The 24,980-nt window shown below is 36.8% G+C and overlaps 1 protein-coding gene across 6 annotated transcripts in view; it reads left to right on the top strand.

Annotated features, from left to right (window-relative positions):
- LIN9 (lin-9 DREAM MuvB core complex component) overlaps window positions 1-24,980 on the top strand; it is a 43,003-nt gene that overhangs the window by 16,301 nt on the left and 1,722 nt on the right. For 2 of the 6 annotated variants that reach the window (XM_086631763.1, XM_086631767.1), the window contains exons 4-14: window positions 1,511-1,615; window positions 3,656-3,789; window positions 6,768-6,893; window positions 11,869-12,026; window positions 13,120-13,253; window positions 14,251-14,370; window positions 14,544-14,645; window positions 19,658-19,738; window positions 23,212-23,337; window positions 23,711-23,893; window positions 24,006-24,103. In XM_086631763.1, the coding sequence (XP_086487889.1) occupies window positions 1,511-1,615; window positions 3,656-3,789; window positions 6,768-6,893; window positions 11,869-12,026; window positions 13,120-13,253; window positions 14,251-14,370; window positions 14,544-14,645; window positions 19,658-19,738; window positions 23,212-23,337; window positions 23,711-23,893; window positions 24,006-24,103 (1,367 nt within the window). Of the gene's footprint in view, window positions 1-1,510; window positions 1,626-3,655; window positions 3,790-6,767; window positions 6,894-11,868; window positions 12,027-13,119; window positions 13,254-14,250; window positions 14,371-14,543; window positions 14,646-19,657; window positions 19,739-23,211; window positions 23,338-23,710; window positions 23,894-24,005; window positions 24,104-24,980 lie in introns of those variants that run through there. The other 4 variants (XM_009990600.2, XM_086631765.1, XM_086631766.1 and 1 more) reach the window with 4 other exon arrangements.

The raw sequence follows: 24,980 nt of genomic DNA, 5'->3' as shown, positions 1-24,980 counted from the left end.
TTGGTTACCTTGCCAATATGTAGTTCCTCTGATCTGTGTGTGTATCTCTTTCCTCGTTTGTAACATCTACAAGGAATGGACGTTTTCTTCTGTGTGCTGAATATGCTTAGGTGTCTAGCACATACAGGGCACTACTGTTACTTAAATAGACTTGTGTAGTTATATTTTTAATATATATATACGCTTTAGAGTAAGAAAGGCACATTTCCCTGGGGAATCCCCAGCTGTTCTTATGGCATGGGACAGACAGATTTTTTTGCTACCACTAATTAATTTAATAGAGAATATCTCTTTTCAAACAGATACTTAATCAGTTACAAACTTACTAAATGTCTTCCTTAAGTGTAAATGCTTATTAGTGAAGTTTTATTTCACTTTGTTGATTTATTTTGTTTCTGACTCCTATTAAGGACTTATCTTTGTCATCAGTATTCTTCACATTGTTGAGTGTTACAGATTTCAAACCCCTATCAATTTGCAGCACTTTCACCATCTGTACTGAAAGAAGTGAAATCTGCCTTTGTTCTGCCTTTACTCATCACCTTTGTAAATAGTTTGAAGCACATGGAACACTACAGGGTGCAGTCTTGGGGTTCTGCAAAGGAGACACATGTCGTTTGTGGCTGGCTCCTGTGCTGGGCCACAAATTGTTCATGAAAGGAAAAGCTCCTTGCTCTGGGCACTGACAGCCAGCCGTAGGTTACTCTTTTGTCCTCGTTGAAAGCACAATTGTTTTTGTCATAGGGTAAAATGTTGAGGAATAACTAAATGGAAGTATTTTCTTCATGACACGTATTTGCAATATGGTTTCTTGTTTTCAATCAGCCTTCTAATTGTCTTTGAGCTATAACATCTTAGCACACGAGTATGTTTTAGTTAGTGTAAATTCTAAATTCTTCTCTTTTCTGATATTTTCACACAACTTATTCAAGCTTTAGTTTCTTCAGACTTCAGCTTCTTAACGTTTTACAGTATAGGCACTTTCAATGAGTTAAAACAACAAACCCACAATACTTTATTATAGAGTCATAAGAAATCCTTGCAAAAGAATTATATCCAGCTAATGTTTTTACTGAGAACATACCAAAACAAATACGCTGTTTGAATAATTTTTTTTTTGACCTAACATTCAGAACAAACTGTTTAACCAGATGTGCTTATAACCAAAGCAAGGACTATTTTAAGCTTAGATACACAAGTGTTTAGATACCTAACTCCTCTGGAAACAGTGGGAGTTGGGTTCTAAATACTTCCGTGGAACTGGGCCAGCAGTATAGTAATGGGTTATAGTTAGCATTGGAAAGCTGGAATCTTAAATTCCTTCTTCTCCTCTCTCAGCCCTTAGTACTGTAACTGCTAGGAGGCACTATTTATTGTGTACCATGTGCCTGAAAACCAATAGGTGGCAAGAGAAAAGACATTCCATTTCTCTCACTGTGAATTCTGTGCATGAACAGAAAAATCAGATTATTTTTTTCTTGTAATTCATTCTTAATTTTGATACGTGCAGCCCTTCAGAAATTCAAAACGGAGTCGACTCTTCTGTGAAGAAGACGACAGACAAATAAACACAAGGTCACCCAAAAGAAATCAGAAGGTTGCGATGGTTCCACAGGTACCTACATGTATGCAGATATTTTTAGCAAAAAGGGGAACAAGCCAATCTGTGTTAGCTAAAAATCAGAATACATTTACTTTTCAGCTTGCGTTATCAGTTTATGAATATTCTTGTGAGGAAAGCTGTTACTAGGAGTAAGCTACAATTCAAAACAGATTTATATTTTTCTTCCTCACAATGGGGTTCCTTAGCTTGTTTGTGGGAGTACCTGTTCTTTTTGATCCTGGACATAAGCATACTGAGTTAGAAAGGATTCCAGACTAATTGCCCATCTTGCTCCTGCAAACAGTTGTATCCTGTAGTCTGCATCGATTTATTCAGCTTCGGTTAAAAACTGACTAGGCTTCTTGCACTGACCACATTATTTAGAAGGCTGCTGTAGAACTTAATGTATTCCAACAGTTAGGAACTTGATCTAGATTTGTAGTCTAAATGTATTCATGGCCATCTATACCTTCTTGATCCTGTAATAATAAGGTCCTCCAATTCAAACAACTTGTTTTTCTACTTCGCCACTTGACTGTCTGCCTCTTGATATAGCATGAAAGAGCAGCTGTAATGTGTCTCAGCCTTTATGGGCTGTGTAAGACAGGGCAACATGTCTTGGTCTCAAAGAATTAGCTCTCTAGTACCTTTGTTATCCAAATCACTTCGCTGTGCCATCGCCTTAAGAGCATGAATTTGCCACACTGGAAAAATACAATTTGAGTACTGGTCTTACTTGCCTTCTGAACTGTACTGTGCAATGTTAAATGGCGAAGACTTAGCACCTGCCATTTTGCTGGGTCCATTTTGTCAGAGATGAGGACCCTGACATTCCTCTTTATTAATTACCATGATTTCTTAACGGTAGAAAGGCCGGGATAATGTTCTAAGCCCGGTCAGTTTGTACTTTAAATGTCATGTTCAGGAGGCCCAGTGATTGCTAGATAAACATTTGTGAGGGACTGCAGCTGCTATAGCTCACAGATCTTGCTGGCCTGCTAGGCTTTGCTTCCTGGAGTTCCAGTGGGAGAAAGGGGACCTGTATCTAGAAGGTAGTGGTTAAGTGCAGCAGGAGGCAGAATGATGCCTCCCTATTGCTTTATCCTATTATTGCTGCTACTTTTGAGCGTTTGGGGAAGGATAACAACCGATTGTGGCATGTGGACCCAGTTCAACTAATATGCTCAAAAAGCTGTTACTTTTTGCAAATAAGTTTTTCTTTCTGTCAGTTAAGAGGGCCATCCCTGGAACAAAATTAGAGAATTATTTTTCTACAGTCTTGTTTAAATGCAGGTCTGTGTATTATGCATGCAATCTAAGACAGTGTTTTTTCTGCGATTTATAAAATAGCTTGCAAGTGTAGTTAAATTTAATTGCTTATGTCCACGTTAGTTATTCTTGCAGTTTTCTGAAAAGCAGATGCTCTGCTCAAAGCTTTGGATCTATTATGTTCCTGTGCTAGCTTCAGCCTCAGTTTAAGACGAGTTAGCAAGAGTAAATCCCAGGGAAAACTGATTTCCAGTAGCTTAAGAAAACTACGTGGGTCTGATGATGTTTGGTTTTGGTCTCCTTGTAAAAACAAAAAAAAAACAAATTAAATTCGGTATTTGTAATAAAACAAGATTTTAAAAAATATGAGGCAGGGGTTGTTGCTGGCATCTGAGCCACAGCATCATGTATGCTTGCTTGAGACGACGTTCAGCGGTACCTCAAACTTTTGAAGTATGTATGTACTTTAGTGCCATGCTATTTTTACCAATCATGTAGTTTCAGTGTTGGAAAATGTTTCTGTTAGAAGATCTTTGTGTAGAGATAATTTGTTGTATTGATCCTGCTGAAGTTAGCCATCTGTTACATTCGATTGCATTGCCGATGTAACACAGGAAGGGTTGTTACAGATCTGCAACAAAAAATTTGTCGTGAAACAGTATGTGCCATTAAAATGTAACGATTATTAATGTGCAAACTTGTGTCAAGAAAATCTAGTTTAATTATTTGGATATTGAAGAATGTTAGACTGTATTTAACTGTTTCCTTTATTTTACTACATAGAAGTTTAATACAACAATGCCAACACCAGACAAGAAAGCATCACAGAAGATTGGTTTACGGCTTCGTAACCTGCTCAAACTTCCCAAAGCTCACAAGTGGTGCATATACGAATGGTTCTATTCAAATATAGATAAGTATGTTTGGTTTATGTCATTATCTCTTATTAGTGTAGAAACAAGTCATTTTCTGAAATTGATCTGCAAATTTCCGTATATTGGTTTGATATGCCAAAGTTTATTCTTAAATTATTAGTTATTGAAAATTGTTTCATTGTTTTGTGGTGGGTTTTTTTTCCCTCTTTTTATAATGAGCAACCTACTTGGGTAGTTCCTTGGGTAGTCTTCTATGGAAAGCTTCCTTCATGGAAATAGTTTTCTTTTTATCACCTCTGCCTCTACCAGATACAAGATTTTATTCGTAATGTTTTCAGCATCTTAAGCATGAAGTTATCAGAACACTTAAACCTTTTTGAACCTTTGGATCAGTGTTATACACGAGGGATGGGAAGGAGACTGCTTTTTCATAAGGTGTTGCTTCCCTAAAAAGTGTAAATGTTGATTTCGGATATTTCTTCTTCATCATCCTGTTTTTATTGTGATCACTAACAGAGCGCAGAGTTGTGACTATTCAGGCTGTTGTCTAGGTATCAGCATCCCTCTTGGATCTCTAATCTATCTCCTAGATTGTTTCTGTAATTTGCGCCTCAGAGTCTTTGGCCCTTGTTCTCTTAACACCACTAGCAAGGTGGTGTGAATTGTTTAAAAGAACCATTTTAATTCAGTCCCTAATCACAAACCCCAAAAAATTCTAAAATGTAAAAGTCATTATTGATGAATAGACTCTTAACATCTACAGTGGTTGACTAATATATGAAACACTAGTATTTAATATTCTAAAGAATTGCTTCAGAGTTAAAAAGCATTATTTTCCAGAATTTATTCGTAACAAAATAATTACTGGTTTTCCTTCCTATTTTAATCACGATTGCTGTGGCTGTTTTCTTTAACTGAGAAGGCAGTCATAGCAACAGAAAAACATTTTAGGATATGTTTGTCACAAGTAGAAAAATTACATGTCCGTTTTTGTTAAATTCATCACCTGTAGGATTTAATTCCTTTGAAAGTAGTCTTTACATGCTTCCCCCCCCTCCATCTGAAAAACAAAACAAAAAACCTTAAAGAAGTCAAACTCTACTTATTCCTAGTAGTAATTCTAATATGTGATGTTTATAATTACAATTTTTACGATCCAAGTACTTTTAGTTTATTCTCAAATAATTGTCTGTGGATCTTTAAGTCTATCAGTAGACTAGAATTTGAGTTTAGCAGATAATTCTGAAAACCTGTTTGATAGTTGTCAGTGTATGCTTGTGATGCTAATAAGATATGACCATGTTAAGATATTGTAACATAGATTGCTAAGAAACTACGTATTTTTGGAAGAAAAGCTTCCATGTATGTTGTTTTGGGCGATATGATCTAGACTTAATGAGAAGCTTAAAAAAGTTTAAAGTATAGGGCCAACTGACAAAATACGGCTCACTGGACAAGTCTCAAAATATTTTAGTTGAATTGTCTCATCCGAAATTGAGATAATAATTTAAATGCCATGTCTACTATAATTATTTGAAATATTAAAGTCTCTACAACTGTCATCTGTGGTTATTAGATTACTGAAGCTGTTTCAGTTGAATTGTCTCTACGCTGCTGCAGAGGACTGTTTTCTTTAAAATCCCATTGACTTCTGACATGCAGAGACTTCTAAAGAGCCATGTACTACTACAGTGATCATAGGCCCTCAGAAACAGATAGAGCTGTAGCTTGCTTGTGCCATTTCCCAGAGCTTCCAATGTTATGGATGATGTGGGGTTACAGTTTGCCTGCTTAGGGACAAGTGATAGTAAAACCGATCAAATATAGATTCTCTTTCTCAAAAAAAAACCACAACAAAACCCTTGTTCTTTACACATATATCTTATGTTAGTCACAGTAAATCTGGATAAAATAAAACTTTCATACACTTCCTTGTCTTTTTCCTCAGTCTCATTGATTATCCTTTGTGGTTTTCTTTTCACTTCGTGCCACAGCTGCAGATCCTTCTACTGCAAAAATATTCTCTTCCGTTCTTGTCTTCTTATCTCTATGCACCTTCCCTCTCTCACAACAACCTACACACTCACTTGAAAGCAATGTTGCTTCCAAGATCCTCTTTGTTCTGTGCTTGGGGATATTCCACTCTAAACTCCAGCACCCTGCAGAGAGTGGAGAAAAGTGGCTTCATCTAGAATGCAGTTATTCTTTTGTTCTGACCAGGTGAGATCTCTTTCAGTTGCACGTAGTCTTTAATGATTAACCTGCTATTAGATGGGCATGTCCATTGCTGCTCCCTTGTCTCTTCAGCCCAAGAAGGATGTGGTACTACAAAGTAAAAGGCAGTCGTAAAACATAGAGATACGGACAGGTCATAGCATCAAAGAGAAATTCCTAAGTTGTGTAGGTAGGTTCTCTGAACTGCCACTTCTGTAATACTGATCCTCTGCTTCATCATGGAGTCGTGGTATAGTATAAGAGAAGTCTCATCTGTATAGCTGTAACGAATGACAAGTTGGCTCCATTTCCTGTGTTTTGGAACTCTCTGTTGAGAATCTGGGTTGTAACTGAATGAATTTATGAAAAAGGTACTGTCTGTCTATTTCTCAGTATCACATCGTCCCTTCCTTTGTTCTCCATACCTCGCCATATCTTTATGGTTTCTTTCAGTGTGTTGCAGGGTCCTCGTGACACTGCATTGACTTTGCTGAAGTTTCATTTGATGCCCTTACATACATTACAAAGCAGGATGAATACATGTGTTTCCCTGTAGTAACAAGAGAGAGGAACATTTTTAAACATCACTGATAGTAAGGCTCAAATAGAACAATAGTCCTGGAAACTTCCTGTCTTCGTTTGCAGTTGAATTTGTTTCAGGTTAAATTCGTCCTTTAACTAGGAGTGTGTTGTTTATAATTTGTGCTTTTTGTTTTCAATTTATTTCTTATGATGGATATGTTTTGGAATCTCGTGACAAAAGTTTACCAAGTGTAGTTAACAGAGAACCAATTATGTTTCAACAGACCACTATTTGAAGGAGATAATGACTTCTGTGTATGCCTAAAAGAATCTTTTCCAAATTTGAAAACCAGAAAATTGACAAGAGTAGAGTGGGGGAAAATCAGACGATTAATGGGAAAACCACGGAGGTAATTTTTCTTTTTCCTTTCTTTCTTTTCAACTGCTGCCTGTAGTTTTGATGTTACTGGAATTGTTACTTCTAAAGTAATTTTGCATGCAGGTAGTAAAGCAAAATAATAACTGAGAGTAGAAAAACATTTTATTGAAAAGACGTTCTCTGAGCGCACACCCTGCTCTCCCACCCCATTCCTTATATGCATGTGTCCAGTCCATGTAGTTCTCGTGAGCCTGTACTCTAAATGTTCTCTTCCCACTTTAGAGAACTGAGTATGCAAGCTAGGATATGTTGACATTATTATTGTATCTTCTACAATGCCCATAGAGGTGGTGGATGCTCCATCCCTGGAGACGTTCAAGGCCAGGTTGGATGAGGCCCTGAGCAACCTGATCTAGTTGGAGATATCCCTGTTCCTTGCAGGGGGGTTGGACTAGATGACCTTTGAAGGTCCCTTCCAGCCCTAACGATTCTATGATTCTATGCTGCAGTGCTTCCTGGCATGGAAAACAGGCCAATTTCTCGCTAAGTTTTCTTCTGGCTATAACTAAGCTCTTCACGGGGAAAACAAGCACGTTTTCATCTCTCTTTTTTTTTTTTTTTTTTTTTTTTTTTTTTAACCATTTTATAGATCCTCAACTTTTCCTGACTTGGCTGCCAAAACAGAGAGTGGAGAAAGTCACCCATAAAATATTAGACATTGTAGAGAAGAATCCAAATTTAATGAAGGGCATAGTTTTTCTCTAATTTGGAATTCTTAGTTCTCAAATCCACTGGTTCAGTTCAGCCTTTTCACAGAACCTGTACAATTTAGCATAGAGAAGAGAAAGCTCAAGGAGGATCTCATCTCTATGTATAAATACCTGAAGAGAAAGTATAGAGAACACGGAACCAGGCTCTTTTTAGTGTTGACTGGAGAGGGGACAAGAGGCAGTAGGCACAAACTGAAACACGGGAGGTTCAGTCTTAACATAAGAAAACACTTTTTTACTGTGAAGGGTAACTGAACACTGGCACAGGTTCCCCAGAGAGGTGGTAAAATCTCCATCCTTAGGGACACTCAAAGGTGGTGTGGACATGATATTGGGTGGCCTACTGTAGGTGACCCTGCTTGGAGGGATTGGAGCAGATGACCTCCAGAGACCCCTCCCATACTCAACCATCCTCTTACTCTGTAAGAACAAGAGAAATACAAGTAGTATTGCAGAAATGAAAGACTGGTTTGTTTACAAAAATATAAATACTAAAGCACTGAATCCGTTTCATAGATCACTGTACTGAGTGAGATTGTATTTTGTCCAATGGAGGCTATTTCATCTTCAGTATCTGTAAACAACTTTACATAACTAAAAATTGCCAGTGCAGTGAAGGCAGCAAGAGCCTTCTTAAAAATAGTTCCTTTTGGAAAGGTGTTCATATCATTTGAGCTTAACTATGAGATAGCATTTAGTTCCTTTATCATCATGCTTCCTACTGAGAGGGAATTGGTGTGTTTGGAGATGAAATCATCACTTATTCATTTCACTGTTGCCAAAAATGAGTACCACTGTAGAAGATCAGGTTGCCTCATTCAGCAGTCTGTTGGACCGTTGATATGACTTCCTTTTTCTTTTGGATGTGGGAAGGGGGGGGGGGGTGTTTGCTTTGATTTAGTTTTTTTTTGTTAAGCTACCATATAGTTAGTTTTTTAACAAGAGAGACTCATGCCTAAGGAACCACAGGTCTAAATGAGCAGGGAGTTGTTTTATCTGAATTTTGAAGTACAAGTATTTGACTGGATATAGAGTCTGAGTTTGTTTGTTAACCAAAAGTTTACGATATCTTGCTTTTTATCAACCTAAAGTAAGCATTATTGTTTGCTTTTCATTTCTTTAATAATTAAAAAAAAACCCACAACATTTATTGGTAGTCTTTTTCAAGATCTCCAGAGTGGTCTTTGAGCTTAATTCTAAAATATTTTGAGTTACTCTAAATAATCTGAATGCTTTTTCAAGATAATTTTCATCTACCTCTAGAGCAAAGCTTTTTGACATTACTATTCCGTTAGAAATTTCTTGTCTGTCCTCATCATATGCAAGTAAGCTAAATACCATGTCAATACCAATATCTCCCTCTGAGGGAAGAGAAAAAAATAAGACATTTTTCATCCACAGTGTTGATGGCAGAGGATGGTAGTGTCTCTGTTTGATAGCTGTGCACGTGGTTGTTGTCTTTTTTAAATTTTGTTTTAAATGTATTGTAATATTTTCTTATGTCTGCTGCTATTTTAAATGTCTTATCACACCATCAACAGTGTGGTTGATTGGCACAACAGTGTCCTTCATGGGAACCTGAAAAGCTTGTAAGATTCCAGTAGACTGTGGGGAAAGATAAGCTCCAAGAAAAGGAAGAGGTAATAGTTAGCCTTGTGTACTCTGTATAACTTCATTGGGGTTGTGAAATAGCAATGGGTATGAATTAAACTCAGATACACTTTTCCTGCAACTATATGATGGTGATGATTCCTCTGTTAATTCAGATTCTTATGACTGAGATAGAAACTGAGAAGAATGTTCAACCTCTTAAAAAGCCTCTACAGAAAAGTAATGGGGTTGCAGTGTGATCCGTACCATAGTTTTCATCTTCATTTTTTCGTAGGAACAGCACGAAGATGGGATAACCTTTATTAAATACATTTGGGGGGCATGGGTTTGGAGATTTCCTGTAACAGAAGCCAGAAATGCATTGCAAATACTTTCTACCTCCATGACTCACAGCATTCGAAACAGAGATTTTTGAGGACATCTGAGCTAGCAGTAAAACAGTAGCTGCTGTTGTAGGGACCTCCAACGTCAGTGATTAGTATATTAGAATTTGAATTTGCTTTTTCTAAGAGCGCAGGTCAAAGAACGTCAGGAAATATCTGATGTTCCGATGCAAGGCCCTGGATGTGATCAGAAGGACTGTTATTAAAGTCTATATTGCCTTTCTTTTTATTTTTTTTTCTATCTTGCTGTGATTAGTCACCCCATTCTCCTCAATGAAATTGAAAAGCTCTGACCTGCGTTTTGCTACTTCATGTTTACAACCCATGGCAAGCGTTATTTCCCACTTGTTCCACCCTGGTAGTAAATACGAAGCAAATAACATCTTTAAACGAGAATATCCAAATAAGCTTTGCATAAGTCTCCCAACCACCATCTCTCTCTCTCTGCCATATCCCTTTCCAGATGTTTTGAATTCCTAATGAGGTTCGTTAGGCGATACACAACTCCGGATAAGCATGTTCTGCTCTTCAGTGGTAAACTGGTGAATAGGACACGCACTCACAATCACTCAATCTACAATATAGTTTTTAGACTGTACCAAAGAATAGTGACAACTTTTGAGTTGCAGTGATGGGAAAGCCCAGTAAATGAACCTGCAGTGCATTACTGCGCATACCTGGCAGAAGTACATCACAGCTTCAGTTCATTCATGTTCATTTTTTTTTTTAATGTCTTGCTTAGGACTAAGATCTCATTATGTTAACGCTGTACACACTGGACAAAACAGATGGTCTATGCCTTATATAACTTGGAAACTATGTATAAGATAAAAGGCAAATGATGTATGCATATAGACAAGTGAGTGTGAAACTGCTGGTAGGTATGAAAGAAAGTGGTCTCAACTCCCTGGCAGCTTAGTTCTTAATGATCTTCTCATACACGTTGCAAGGAAGAGAAATTTTGGAAAACAGTGAAATGGCTTTGTGGAACTCTCTGAGTGAGGGGTGTACAGAAGAAAACATGGGAATGTTTATTTCAACATGTAGTAAGACAGAAGTAGAAGCAGACTTGGAAGTAGGAGCTGACTGCTCAGTACTGAGTGAGAGATAACTAACTGAGGAAGATCTTGAAGGGATTTAAAACAGAAAATAATTTGCAGTATAGAAGGGGCAACCAGCCGAGGAGTTGTCAAGTGTCTTCTAAAATAACCTCGTAAAATAGGACTTTTTATTGATCAGTAATCAATACATAACTGTATGAGTTCCACAGAAAATGTTTAAATTGCATTTGACTGCAGTAAAGTGATTAACAAAGGCAGTAAATTTTTGATAAATAACTGCTGCTGCAATAAAGCAGACCTACAATACCATCTGTACTCCTTTTTTATATGACTTTTCATTGACACAGGAATGATAAAACTTTTTTTTAATAAGGAATGAGAGATAGGATTGAGTCCTGAATGTCTTTATGCTTTCAGTATCTCCCTCCTGCATCATGCCTATTCAATAGGTTAAAAGTGAGAAACGAATAAAACCAAGTAAGGGCCTTGGAGTGAGCCTTTCATCTTTTAGATTACACTTTAAGACACGTCCCCCAAAACAGGAGAGGGGACTGCTTAAAGATTATCTGATTTTACACAACAGACCAAGTTCAAACAAATTTGTACTTACATTATGATCAAGCTCAGAGCAATTCATCTGCAGAATAGAGACACCGTGGGTGAGTTTTGCTTGCGTCTGTGCAGAGTATAGGAGACAGAGAAGTGCCCTTTTATCTTCTGAGTCTGATGCCCTTTCATACTAAGTTAGTTTAATTGAGCTAACGAGCACGTGTGAAAGAGATCTACTATGTCTCAGTAAGTGATGGCAGCCAGGGACCTCACAGTAAGTCCTCCTTACATGCATTCGGAGTAGACTGGATGTGTGACCTGCTTTAGCTTTGTTGTGACACCAGGTGGATCCCTACAAGCAGAAAAAGTCCTAAGAAGTTGTACTCTTCTGATATACCAATGCAAACAGCTGGCGTTCCCGAGTATCATTTTAAAATAAACCGTTATTTTAAGAACGATAGTTCTGGGGAGTAAACCCGTTCAACAAAATCCGTTTCTCTTGAACACTTCATCCCCATCTTTTTTCATTGTCTTTACTGATTTGTAAACGATGCCTATTTGTTTGATGTGTTTTCACGTACATATGTTTTCAGTGCTGAAATTAAGTATAATTTTACCTAATTCTATTATAGGTGTTCCTCTGCATTCTTTGAGGAAGAGAGATCAGCATTAAAACAGAAACGGCAGAAAATAAGACTTTTGCAGCAGCGGAAGGTTGCAGATATTTCACAGTTCAAAGATCTTCCAGAAGAAATTCCATTACCACTTGTAATAGGAACAAAAGTTACAGGTAATTTTTTAAAAACAAACAAAAAAAACCAGCCAAGTGTTTTGCAAATATTTTAGTATATCATAATATACATAGTGCACATAGTTAAAATAAATTTAAAACATCGAAAATTGTAGGTTGTTATTGTTAGCTCTTTGGGAAGGTGCTTGTGAGGATTAGCTAGTATTTTTAAAACAGTGATACAGTTTTGAGGTACAAACTTAGTGTTCTTTGTTATTTCTGCTGTTCAAATTGTAGATTTTTAAACATTTTTTTTACGTCTAGTATATCTAACAAATCTTGGAGAGAGAGAGGTGCTTAAATGCAAAGAGCTGAGTGCTCTATGAAAGCTTAAAATCTAACCCAATATAAAACTTGAGCTTTATTTTTCCATAAATATAAAAATACCTGTTTTGAAACAGATACACAATTGATAGTGCAGTGTAGTTGGACATGTGTACTAAACATGACATTGCCTTCCTGAAAAAGCTTACACATAACTGAAGAACGAGTATTGTTAAAAACCTTCCACAAGTTTTGCCTAATTTTATAAAAACTTGAATTCCTCCATCCTGTCTCTCTGTGACCCTGATGCTTTTCCCTTAAGCATGGTATCTCCCACTCAAGCCGCTACTGTTGGTCGCTTTTTGCGTTCTTCAGCAACGCTGCTCTTAATTGTTGCTGAAGAGCAGGCACGAACAGCACTGCCTCTCCTCACTCTCTTAGAGCTGTATCCTTGAGCTACGTTCCTCACTGTCTTTTGCTAAATACATAGTCAATTAGTGGAAGTCATCGAAGAGAAATGGCATGCAAAATCATCCAGAAATTGACTTTTGCCTGTCAGAGGTATTGGGTATTAAATTGTGTTTTATTTAGACCTTAGTGTAAGGATTAGATTGGGCAATACTTGATTTGCAAAGATAAATTCAACAGAAATTTGAGTAGTATTTCTATTGCATACAATTCTTTTTCTGGATTTACTTTTTTTTTTCATTTAATCTGTGGGTTTTAAATATACATATATAAGGTTACTTGCAAAAGATGTATTAAGTCTATATTTCTCAATGGTATAGAACATTATAATGTTTGGTTTGTTGTCTTTTTTTTTTTAAAGCACGTTTGCGAGGTGTCCATGATGGACTCTTCACTGGACAAATAGACGCTGTAGACACACTTAATGCTACATACAGAGTGACTTTTGACAGGGCAGGTCTTGGAACACACACAGTCCCAGATTATGAAGTTCTTGTAAGTAGTAATGACACATTCTTAAAATAGCTGTAATATAAAATAAAATCATGTACAATTATGTGCTTTAATCAAAAAGAAGAAAATTCAGAATGTTACATCCAGATGGTATTGTCATAAAGTAGAAACAAGCGTAACAGACGCATGGGAAATTCCAGGGGAATGAGCTTCTACTGTTAATGGTTTTATAGAACAGGATAACCCTCTATGATAAAAACATAACGGCTCAGGCTGGAATAATTTACTAGATTGACTATTACAGGTTATTATAATAGCCTGAGTTTAATATGAAGAAATAGAACAAGTATTGTAAGATCCCAAAGAAAATTCCGCTATGGGATCCTGGCAGGATTTGCAGAAAATGTTGAAGAAAACCTGGCCCTTTCTGATTTGCCAAAGTCTGGAAAGCTCTCTAGTAGTTGCAAGCAAGTGTTATGAGTTGATTGAACCTCATTTTGAAATGAAGCTACCTGTGGGGATGTTGCTTTGTTCAAACAGTTTGGGATTATTTCCTAGCTCATATAGGCTTTTGTCTCAATTTATGAGCTCCAGGAGTTGTTCCTGCCTAACAGTCTGACCTAGACTGCAAGCTTTTCAGAGGACCCCACATTCTTTTGTGTCTTCTGTAGCATTGAATCTACTAAGGGCCTGTAATTTGTCTAAGAACTAGTCTCTGTCATGATCTGAATTTGGAGCCTCTGCTGAACTCCTGTTCAGTCATGATTTGTCTGCAACTTGCCAACAGAATTTTTGGAAATATTCTTGCAGGTTTTATTTGATGTGGTGCCATAACACTTTGAAAACTCCAGCAATGGAACATGGTTTTGGAGTTCCTGCTAGCCCAAAAGCAAAACGTTAATCGTTAAACTTTATTGGGTTTGGGGCATGGATAAGCATGGCTAGTCCAGATTCCAGAAATAACTTATGTATTCCAACAGGTGTGTAGAATTAATTAATCTGACAGCTGAAGTATATTCTTCCTTTTCCTGTCTTACAGAGTAACGAGCCTCATGAAACCATGCCAATCGCTGCCTTTGGACAGAAACAACGGCCTTCAAGGTTCTTTGTGACCCCTCCCCGATTGCATTATACACCTTCACTCCAGTCTCCAATTACAGTAAGTTACTTTTTTCATGTAATATTAATCATTGAAATATTTTCTGATACATGTTGAAGCTGTTATCTTAAACAGTTTTTGAGATTAATTTTCTGAGGTTATTCAGCAAGATAAAAATTTTAGCAAATCCCTCTGAAAATAAGCTATTAAATTGAATATTCTTTCTTGTATAGGACAGCGATCCTTTATTAGGACAATCTTCATGGAAAAACAAAATTTCAGGCACAGATAGTGAAACACTAGGAGGCTTTCCAGTAGAATTCCTCATTCAAGTGGTAAGTGTTAACTGCAACTCTTAATTTTGTGAATTGTCCTTTTGTGTTTATTCTGTCAATTCTTCTGGAGTTAAATGACCTTCTGTTGATTCATGACAGATATGATGATATCTAAATTAGCTTTTGAAAAGATGCTAATAATATTTAGGTCTCTGTCTGCCCCCATCCCTCTTAATTTTCTCACTTGTCCATGAGCTTTGAAATATGCTGCTCATTAGACCACAGAAGGGGCTTACATCTCCAAAAGCATGTCCTATTTTTCCCAGCCCTACCACTTGGTCTAAAAAAATATATTATTTCTACTTGCAAACTTTGTACTGTGCTAAGACTTTCTTTTTTTTTTTCCATTTAAAATATACTTGCATTATGCAAAGAACATTTGCCTATGTGCATTATCATATATTATATAATATTGTATTTTACGTTATGTCCTACCCTCTTGGAGAAGAAAAGCAGCACTCTGTTACCCTGAAAGCAAACATACATGTTATAGAGAAGAAAAATATTTTTTCGTCATCTTTATGAACTAATTGTTCAGTGATTTTTTTTTTTTTTTTTTTTTTTTTGTACACCAGTTCAGAAGAGCACAAACAAGTAATGTTAGGAAGCTGAGATTCATTGAATATCAAAACTCCTCAAAGAAGTTACTCTTCAGGATGATGGAAGAATGTAATTGCTTATGTTGGCTTAACTTAAGATCTGTGATTGAATTCTTTAACAATGAGAGCTGGTTTGAACATGCTAAAGGAGATTGGAGTTATCTGTGTTTAAAATATTAAGGACTGAGAAATAATGTTGCTAAATGCTTCTCAAATTTTAAAGCGTATGTAATTGGTCAAAAGAATCTAGTTGTCTCTGTAGCTCACGTGAGACACTAATATTTTGGCCATTCAACATAACGAATTGTATTTGACAGAAGGATCTATTCAGTTTTTTAGGGCAAACTTATTGTCTGAAGCTAATTTTGAAAAAGTGTGGCTTGGCCTTTAGCTTAGCTCAGAAAATTTAAAATATATGTAGTTGCCCTAAGATTAATTGTGTTAAAAATTGAAATGCACAGAAGATAGTCTTTGTTTATGCTGCTGAACTATATCAGCGGCTGTCCTCCCCCCTGAGTCACTGAATATGACCAGTGAAACTGGGTAACTAAGGTGTGTTGAGCTTTACAGCTATTGCGTGTGTCAGCTTGGTGTGTTTATAATATTGTTTCTGTATTTTATATCTGAAAATGTGTGATTTCTCAGTCATGTTTGGTGCTACATTATTACTTGTTATAAGGAAATCTAAGTTTTGAAAGTATGAGCCTCTTGCTTGTATTACAAATGGTGGCATTTTACAAAGATATCGCGTTAGTATGTATTTTTGCTTGAAGATTGCCAAAAGATTTTGAACGAAATCAAGCCATAGATTTTGGCATTCATGTGAGCACCTTAATACTTTATCCAGATTTTTGATAAAGAATTGCGAGGCTTACAAAAACGTTTATTGAAGGACCATGCATTATTTTTCAGCCCAGCATCTTGAGCATTTTAAGCATCAACTTTTTTATTAGAAGTTTAAGGATGGTACTGAAATTTAGTGTGAAATACCGGAGACTGGTACTGATTATCAATTGCACTGCTTTCACCAGACCAGAGGTATTTTTATGTTAAAGGTGACCGTTAAAGATGTTCTAGCCTTTCTTATACGCTGGTACAGTAAAAAGGTCAAAGCCCTCATTCTCATTTAATGGTGATTCAGGAAGTAAATGATCAGAAAATGTTTGATTCAAAGAAATCTTTCTGGAGAACTATTGCCAGGCAATTATTTATGATAACATGAATAAACAATTTCATGGGAAAACTTTATTTTGGACAAAGCAATAAAAAATGCAGCACACCTTGGATAAGGTTTCAGCCCAGCCCCTTAGTTCTCTTTTATGGGTTCTGAAATTCATTTGGAACAAAAGGAAGTGTAGCCAAAATCAGGTGCAGAGAATGAAAAGTAAATCATAGGGATATTCTCTTTACATATAACTTTCAGTTGTAAGCAAACATTGGGACTTGTAAAAACTATTTTAATCATAGTTCTACACTGGCGAGTCTCAGTTTTTATAAATCTTTATATTAATTTCTATGTGTTTACGTTTTGGCATCAGACTGCTATCCTTTCTGGTTTTTGCTGTGGACAAACATATGCATATTAGGAGAAGAATGATTCAAAAATTAACATTATGATATTAAGAATAAAGTCAACAAGAAACAATAAATTAAAAAAAAAATACTTTCATGCTTACATGCAATGTGTAATGTATCCTTAAATATTTCATAGGCTATACTGCAGGTCAAAATCGATAGATTACATTCTAGTCAGTATTAAAATTCAGAGGATGTTTTTCCAAGCGCTCAGCTACAGCTTTTTTGGGGGAAAAAATGAGACGGGGAAGCAAACGCTAGGCAAACGAGCTTGTTTGCAGGGCTGCTGTGTGTCCAGTAGAGGGGGTGGGTTAATGCAGCATACTCGGAAAAGTGAATTGTGTCTTCCTGAGTGCTGTGGGAAAAGAAGTGGTCTTCTCAACTTAAGTGGATGAGGAAAAATCTAACGACGGGTACTGGATTTTTGACAGTTTTTTGCTTATGAAAATTTTGAAAATATTCCATAGTAAGTTATTGCACACTTTACTTTGAACTGCTTGTGTTTTTATAAAGACTCTTTTGACTAAAAATTAAATCTAAAGTACAAATCTAAACATACTGGTTGGGTTGTTCCTTCATCTCTTTTAATGTGGACAAGCATTGTACTAAAACCTCATTTCCAGTTTAATGAGAACTATCAGCCATAACAGTAAACAGAACGAGTTAGGCTGAAAATAGACTTGCGAGGCAAGAATTTCTCAAGGAAAAAAGGGCTGAACTGAGTTCACTGATGATGCTGGCAAATGAAAATGGAAGTCTATTCAATAAAATTACCACCTGGTGTAGTGGAGGATGTCCCTGCCCATGGCAGGGGAGTTGGAACTAGATGATCTTTGAGGTCCCTTCCAACCCTAACTATTCTATGATTCTATGAAAATTGTACCAATGAGGGAAAATTGGTGGACATCATAGATACAATGAAAGGTCAGAGTTTCTTGTAGAAAGAAACAGATTATCTTGATCACTGGACTATATCTGGGAATAGGATGTATATAATATAAAATTCATGCTTATGAACTGGAAGACTAGGGCCTGGCATCCTCGAATATGTCTGGACATCAAAGTAGAAGTTAAGCACCAAATACCTTGCAAGTTCTGGGGACAAATAATACATTCTACATAAAGTTGGGAGACTCACCAGCTTCATCGAGGAGGAGGACTTAGACATGTTAGGCAGTTGCTGGATGGCGACAACAGCAGAGCTTGAGGAGTAACTTTTTGGCAGCAGTGGCAGATGGTGTACAGTTGATGTGCTTTCCTTCCTCCCAGGTGTCTTTTTGGCCAACATGAGCATTTGTGTGGTGTATTAGAAACTAGAACAGAGAGATAATCCAGCTCGCAAGTAACAATTTTACAACTTTTTTCTTTTCTGAATTTATTGTTTGTCATTATCGGTTCCCTGATTGGGTTTTTCACATAGCTGCAAAAATGCAAATGCTGGCTCAGCCCATGAGTGTTGGGGGACAGCACAAGGACCGAAATGAGTAGCTAGAGTCGGAAGAGTGATAACCTACGCAGTATTGCCTCTGTGTGTCTGACCATGGCTTGCCATCCGTTCATACGATGCATCTGGTGAAGTGTTTGTGGTAGAAAGAGAGAAGTATCGATGCTGCTTTACAGCTCCGTCATTTGGAATAGTGGCACAGGCTTCTCGTTGCTCATATGCAGGAAAGATGACAGTAAATGGAAAAAAAATACAGGAAGGGCCGCAAAAGTTTGGGAGATGAAGAGCCTTTTGTGGGAGAGGAGACTGGAAAGGCTTGGGTTGTGATTAGTCTAGTAAAAGAACGGTGAAGAAATGCTTTACTGTCTGTGAATAAACAAGGATAAATATAAGGAGGAAGAGCCTATATTTAGCTGAAAAACAGCTTTGGCAGAACAAATTGCCATGACGTGAACAAGGGTGCATTTAACATGGAAATTCCAAGAAGATTCATAATTAGCTGAAAGCGATCCTGGAACAATTTTCCATTAGGATTTGTGAGGGCAAGAAACCTGGCTGCTTTAAAACTGAGCTTGATCATCAACAAAGGGGGTTATATATAAACAGATGTATGTTAAACTAGGAGTTCCTATTTCTCCCAGTCCCATGTTCCTCTACTAGGATGCAGTTAACCCCTTTGAAATATATAAAACCTGAAATCTTGCCTCAGTTTACATCAGTAATAACACTGTTGCTGGTTGTAGCGGAGCTAGGATTTCTCTGGAGGCCTCAGAGAGTATGAACAGTTTGAGGAGTGACGTGTGTGTGTTGAGAGCGCTCCCACTGATTTCCGCTTCAGCCTCCTGGGTCCCAAGGGCAGCAGAAACAGGGTATTCCCATTATGAAAGAGGGAAACGGAAAGCCCAGAGTTGTTGTGTATAAAATAGATCCAATCTCTTATACCAGGTTTTACTGCAGGGGTGTACACAAAGGGCTGGTGCTCGGTCGAGGGCATGGCTGAGAACTGTGTGAAAAAAGGCATGGTAAGGTGAGTGATATTGATTGTAGTACCTGATGAGAACACCCTTCACTTTCCTTCAGGCTGCAAAAAAGGAAGATTCTTGATTCTTCAGCCTCTAGCTGGCCATAAATTATATTAGTCTTCCTAGAGGGAATTTTGGCTGATGGATTTTAGCATTCTCCAATCTAGGGCACTTGAAAATGCTTTAAAAATCTCTGGAAAATCCATCTTTTAATTTTAATTAATTTTTATTTCTGCATCTTAACTTGATGAGCAACTGAGAAATGTATTTTAAAAGAATGAAGAAACATGCGTTTTATTATCTTGAATTTCTGTGGCACTTCAAAACTGCTTAAAGGACTTATTCATTCTAAAAATAGTTCCTTTGTTTTAGACCAGGTTATCGAAAATCCTTATGATCAAGAAGGAACACATCAAACAATTGAGAGAGATGAATACAGAAGCAGAAAAGCTGGTGAGAATGTTCTCTTTTCAGTTCCTAAAACAAGATATGCTTTAACAGCTAATGCAAATAGCTAGATTTTAACTAGACTCTAGTTTTAATTCTATGTTTCACTTTCTGTAATGTGAATTTTTTTGAATTTTTTTTAAGACAAGTCAGAGAGAGCGGTTGTGTCAAATATAATTCTCCTTTGAAAGCATTATGCTTTGGAAGCTGATTAATGTTAACATCAGAATAGCGTGTGTCAGTTGACATGTAAAGTAAGGAGTACTTTGAGAATCTTGGGTACGGTTTATATGGTAAGATGTTCTTCATGATTTTATTTTGTGGGTAGTAGGTGCTTTATTTCTTTAGCTTTCTGACTAAAACAATAATGCCATTCAGAGATTTTCTGTGTAACGCTCTGAGTGCCCTTGACCAGCATTTAAAATTACAATACCAGAGCAGCTACAGCATAATTAGCAGCAGCAGCAGAATAGTTTTTCTTGCTAGGCTTTATCTAATCATCAGTCAGTAAATCAAAATGATAAGAATGCCTCCTCTACCACCCATGGCTATCAATCAACTTGAAAGTGGAAAGCTATCAGTCTCAACCTTCTGCTAGTGTCTGTTCAGACAGTTGTCTCTGCAACGTAACAGACAGAAGACTAAAGGTTTGTGGAGAGGCAGAGGAGTCGTTTTTATTTCATCAAACCAAAAATGATGATTTTTTTTCGTGTAAAATATTTGAATGTTGAAGGATTTGATTTATTGTGGTAAGATTTCCCTCTTTGTCCCTTTCAGTGATGGTGTGCACATGTATGTTCTGTTATTCTCTTCCTACTGACCCATCCTTATGTCTCTGTAATGTTCTTTTTTCGTGCTGTGATGCTGCTTTTCAAAATCTTGTTATCATTTCAGTTACTACATTATTTTTCCCTGTGCATTAAATGTTTCGTCTTTTAATTTTGCATATCAATAATTAAAATAGATGCAAAAAGAAGCAAAACATACCATTGCAACCTGTACTCCAAAATTACCAGGTCTTCATAAAACAAACTAAAAAGCTTTTTGTTTTTACTGAGATATTAGTACTCTTGCATAGATAGGAATTCCATAGGAATGACAGTAGCCTTCCACTGACAAGAATCCAGATATTAACCTGTCACTCAGCTACAAAGTAATAAATTAACTGTATTGTAGAATAAGAATATCAAGGAACATAAGAAAATTGAAAGAGCAAAAAAGCAACAGGGAAAAAGGAGATCTAGAAATAAACATTAAATCTGATATATTTTAGCTCAGTTGTAGCCTAGATAAGGACTTTGAGGTACTTATGAAATTCTTCCCTTGTGCTGTTTCCTTTGTAAACCAGCAATCATAAAGCAACCTCTGTTGCTATTCAAGGCTGTTCTGATAAAAATAGAGGACATGATACCTTTCTATTGGGCCATATTCTTAGCCCGTCTTCTAATCCTCTTTGTCCCTTGGCAATCCCATCTACGTTTGTGCTGCTGGGCATATGTTGTTTCTCCTTTGAAATGTGTTTTCTTTGAATAAGAATCTTTTTCTGGCACCAATCCATTTGAACATCAGTAACATACCTGAACATAAATAAAGTGGAGTCCTTCTAGTTCCTTTAGGTGTAGTCACAATTAATCTCAATCACAATTAATGTCAGACTTTTATAATAATTCATACAATTGTCATTTGATAATTGTTAGAGTAACACCACTGTTTGCTTTAAAGCAATCCTTTTATGGAGAACTTTTTTTTTAATGGCTGATCCAATACAGAAATAAACGGAACTGACCAAAATCAGAACTGGTACTGAATGTAGTCCATTATTATCTGGCAATAACGATGAATTTACATGAGGCAGAGGATGCCTTCAGAGGAGCTATTAATACACACAACTGCACATTTCCTATTTCATTTTTCTGAAAGGACAGCTTATTAATAGTTAAGCATCTTGACATCATGTCTTGGTTACAGGCTATAAACAAGTTTTCCTGTACATAAAACAGTAAATGCTTTTCTGATACCTGTTTGGATAAACAAATCTAAATAAAAAGGATGGCTAGTTCATTTTTTCACTCGACCTGCAACAAAGACAAGGTAAAGGTCATGCTGGTTGTTCCAGAGAAGCATGTAGATGCTCAGTGACAGAGATGTTATCTGCTTCCATCTACAAAAAGCCATCCATCTTCTGTCTGCCAGTTCAGCTGTTTGTTAGAGTTTCCAGATCTCGGATTGCTCCTGGGTCAGAAATAGCACTGGTGCTGTGAAATGTTTATTTTGTCGTCACTAACGTAGAATGCCCTTAGTCTTTTTTCTCTGATGGGGAATTCAAATTGTCTGTGGCTTTCACAGCTAGCCTGGAGTAGTCCAGTCTGCACAAGAGGGGCTGGTCACTGAAGGAAGTCTGAAAGTTACTATTGTTTGTTTATGTTCCGGAGCTGCAGGAAGTATGTCAAATATATGCTGATTTCCAGTTTGCTTCTAAGTAAATTCTGAAGCTATGGTGTTAGTTAAAAGACCTATTAATTTGGTATTCAGACTTGTAAATCCCTAAAAATCATTTCAGTGATTAAGTTTAGTGGGGAACTTAAAACTGAACTGATAAACGAAACCTCAATTTTGAGTTTTTGACCTGGATCTTCTGATGCAGGCTCTTGACTTTGCAATTTCATTCATCTTTTGATGTGAAATTTACAGCTACAGGTTGATTGTATGAGGTACCTGTATCTCAGACTTGTGGCTGAGAAGCAGTGGAAATACATCTTGCATATCTTGCAAGAGGCCCTTTGTGAAGGAAATTTTACAATATATTGTACGTTTTGTTTCAGTTTTGTAAGTATTACCCAAACAGTGTCAGATACATTCTGAAAACAGTGTAAGAAAAAAATACTGTATTCTGGTATTTATTTTTTGTGGAAAACTGCGCTTACCCTAAATACTTGTATTACCACATATAAGCTCTAGTAACTTTCTTTTTTGGCAGAACCATTAGTTGTAACAGAAGGTATGTAGCACTGAGTCATCCTCAGGTGACCACTAACTTACTAGACAACTGTGCCTCCCATCCTGCAGCAGAGGTGGTCGTGGCCATATTGTCCTATACTGTTCTCCTGCTGAGAGGATAGTTTTCTGTTCATACAGTAGAGAGAAGCCATGCCCAGCTACTGGAGAAATATGCAGGTCAGGCCACAGTCTGGTGGTAAATACTACATATTTACCACCACAGATTATTGTAGCACTTTATTGTGCACATAATCTGTAGCACAGATTACGAAAACAATAAAAGCATGGTAGTTACGACACAGTTGCTGTTTGGAGTTTAAAACCTAGTACTGCTATTTAAGTGTTTTGTATCTTGACATTTTTCTGTTAAACTCTGGGATTTCAAATATCTCGGTCTTATTTTCAAGTGAAAATTCCTTTTGATGAGTTCAAAAGATATATAGGTAAAGTATTGCATTAACTTTGCTTTGTCTTTTCCACAGAAATCCTATTCTATGCCAATAGGCATTGAGTTTCAGAGGAGATACGCGACCATTGTTCTAGACCTAGAACAACTAAACAAAGACTTAAATAAAGTTTTGCATAAAGTTCAACAGTATTGTTATGAGGTAAGATTTTGCTGGAATCTGTATGTACTTGTTGGTTTTGCTTAAGCTAAGTACAAAAAGAAAAAAAATTTCCTGGGAATAGAGCATAGGTGGGGGGTCACTTTGATATGAAACTAGTAGCAGCTGTATTGCAGTCCTTTTCTCTCTGTCCGTGCCTCTGTCTCTGTTTCTTTTACCAGAACATAGACAGTTTTGCTGATGCCAGTGGTCAGTTTTGAAATAGACATGCACGTACATAAATGAAGAAAAAATACTGCAATACTCTGTGCTACATATAGCTGTGAACTCTCTTTGAAATAATTTGCCATTTCACACATACACCAAACGCAAAGGAGACCTTCATTCCTTGTTTCTCTTTATGATATCTGTGCAGCTTGCTCCTGACCAAGGCCTCCAGCCTGCAGACCAACCGACAGATCTGAGGCGTAGGTGTGAAGAGGAGGCTCAGGAGATCGTCAGGCAAGCAAATTCCTTAACGACAGGACAGCTTTGTGTTGAAAGTGAAAATTTAACTGATCTTATCGCTAGACTTACAGCAATATTACTGCAGATTAAGGTAAAATTTTTGTAAAAAATACAGCTTCCCTCATAAAATACATAGCGTTAAGGGTTCTGTTAGTTTCTTTGTGCTGAACTGTGAGAACATTTTTTGTTTTCTTCTCCTACAGTGTCTAGCAGAAGGAGGTGACCTGAATTCCTTTGAATTTAAATCACTAACAGATTCATTAAATGACATTAAGAATTCAATAGACTCCTCAAATATCAGGTATTACTTTTTGAATATTTAGCTCTTAATTACATGTTTTGTGCTAGCAAGCAATTCTCACTGTATTTTAGAGGTGAACATTGATTATAATTAAGGGTTTTAATCTGGTAACTTTTACTTATGGGAATAGTCCCATTTTAAAGGGGGCTTCTTAAAGGGAGTGTGAAATTAGTAGATTTCTGTTGGAACCTATCAGTGAAGTAATCTGATTTAAAAGAAGAAAAAATAGAAAAAAAGAAGTGCTAAATTGATGCAACAACAACTAGACTTTCTTGCTCTTCGGTCATCTACGACAACTAATAAGTTATTTCAGAACATTGTCAGACTTTCAAATCCCTCTCCTAAATGTATTGTAAGTTCTTTAAAACGCAGAACAGTACCATTTCAGCATTCTTTTTGCATAATTACTCAACCAGCCTCTTGCCTGTAAATATCAAAAGCTGGCATATGAGGCAATTACAGGTTTTGACCAGCTTCCATTAGCAATATTTTAAACCCAGAAACAGAAGAGCAGCCATGTTGTGCCATTCTTCAACAGTTGTCACAAGCGGGTGCCTGAGGAAGCATTATAAAACCAGCAAGAATGTGATGATACTTGTCTGCAGTACACTGCAGCCTCCAGTAGTTTGTGACCAGGATTTTTTATAGTTATAATGTTGTGAAACTACCTAATTTAGAAAATACACCTAAATGCGAAGTATTTTCCTTATACCCTCCATACTTGTATTGCTACATAATAATGAGAGGCTACACACATGAATATTTTTTTTGCAAAGAGAGTCGGATGGCCTTTTGATTTAAAAATATTATTGAGAAATGCTGTTTTATAGCATTTTTCATGAGTAAAAACAAAAATAAACCCCAAACATAAGTGAAA

The sequence above is a fragment of the Tauraco erythrolophus genome, chromosome 2 (assembly GCF_009769465.1).
Source record: "Tauraco erythrolophus isolate bTauEry1 chromosome 2, bTauEry1.pri, whole genome shotgun sequence".
Classification (NCBI taxonomy): domain Eukaryota; kingdom Metazoa; phylum Chordata; class Aves; order Musophagiformes; family Musophagidae; genus Tauraco; species Tauraco erythrolophus.
Note: the sequence above shows the minus strand (reverse complement) of the source record. Positions and strands in the feature narration are given on the sequence as shown.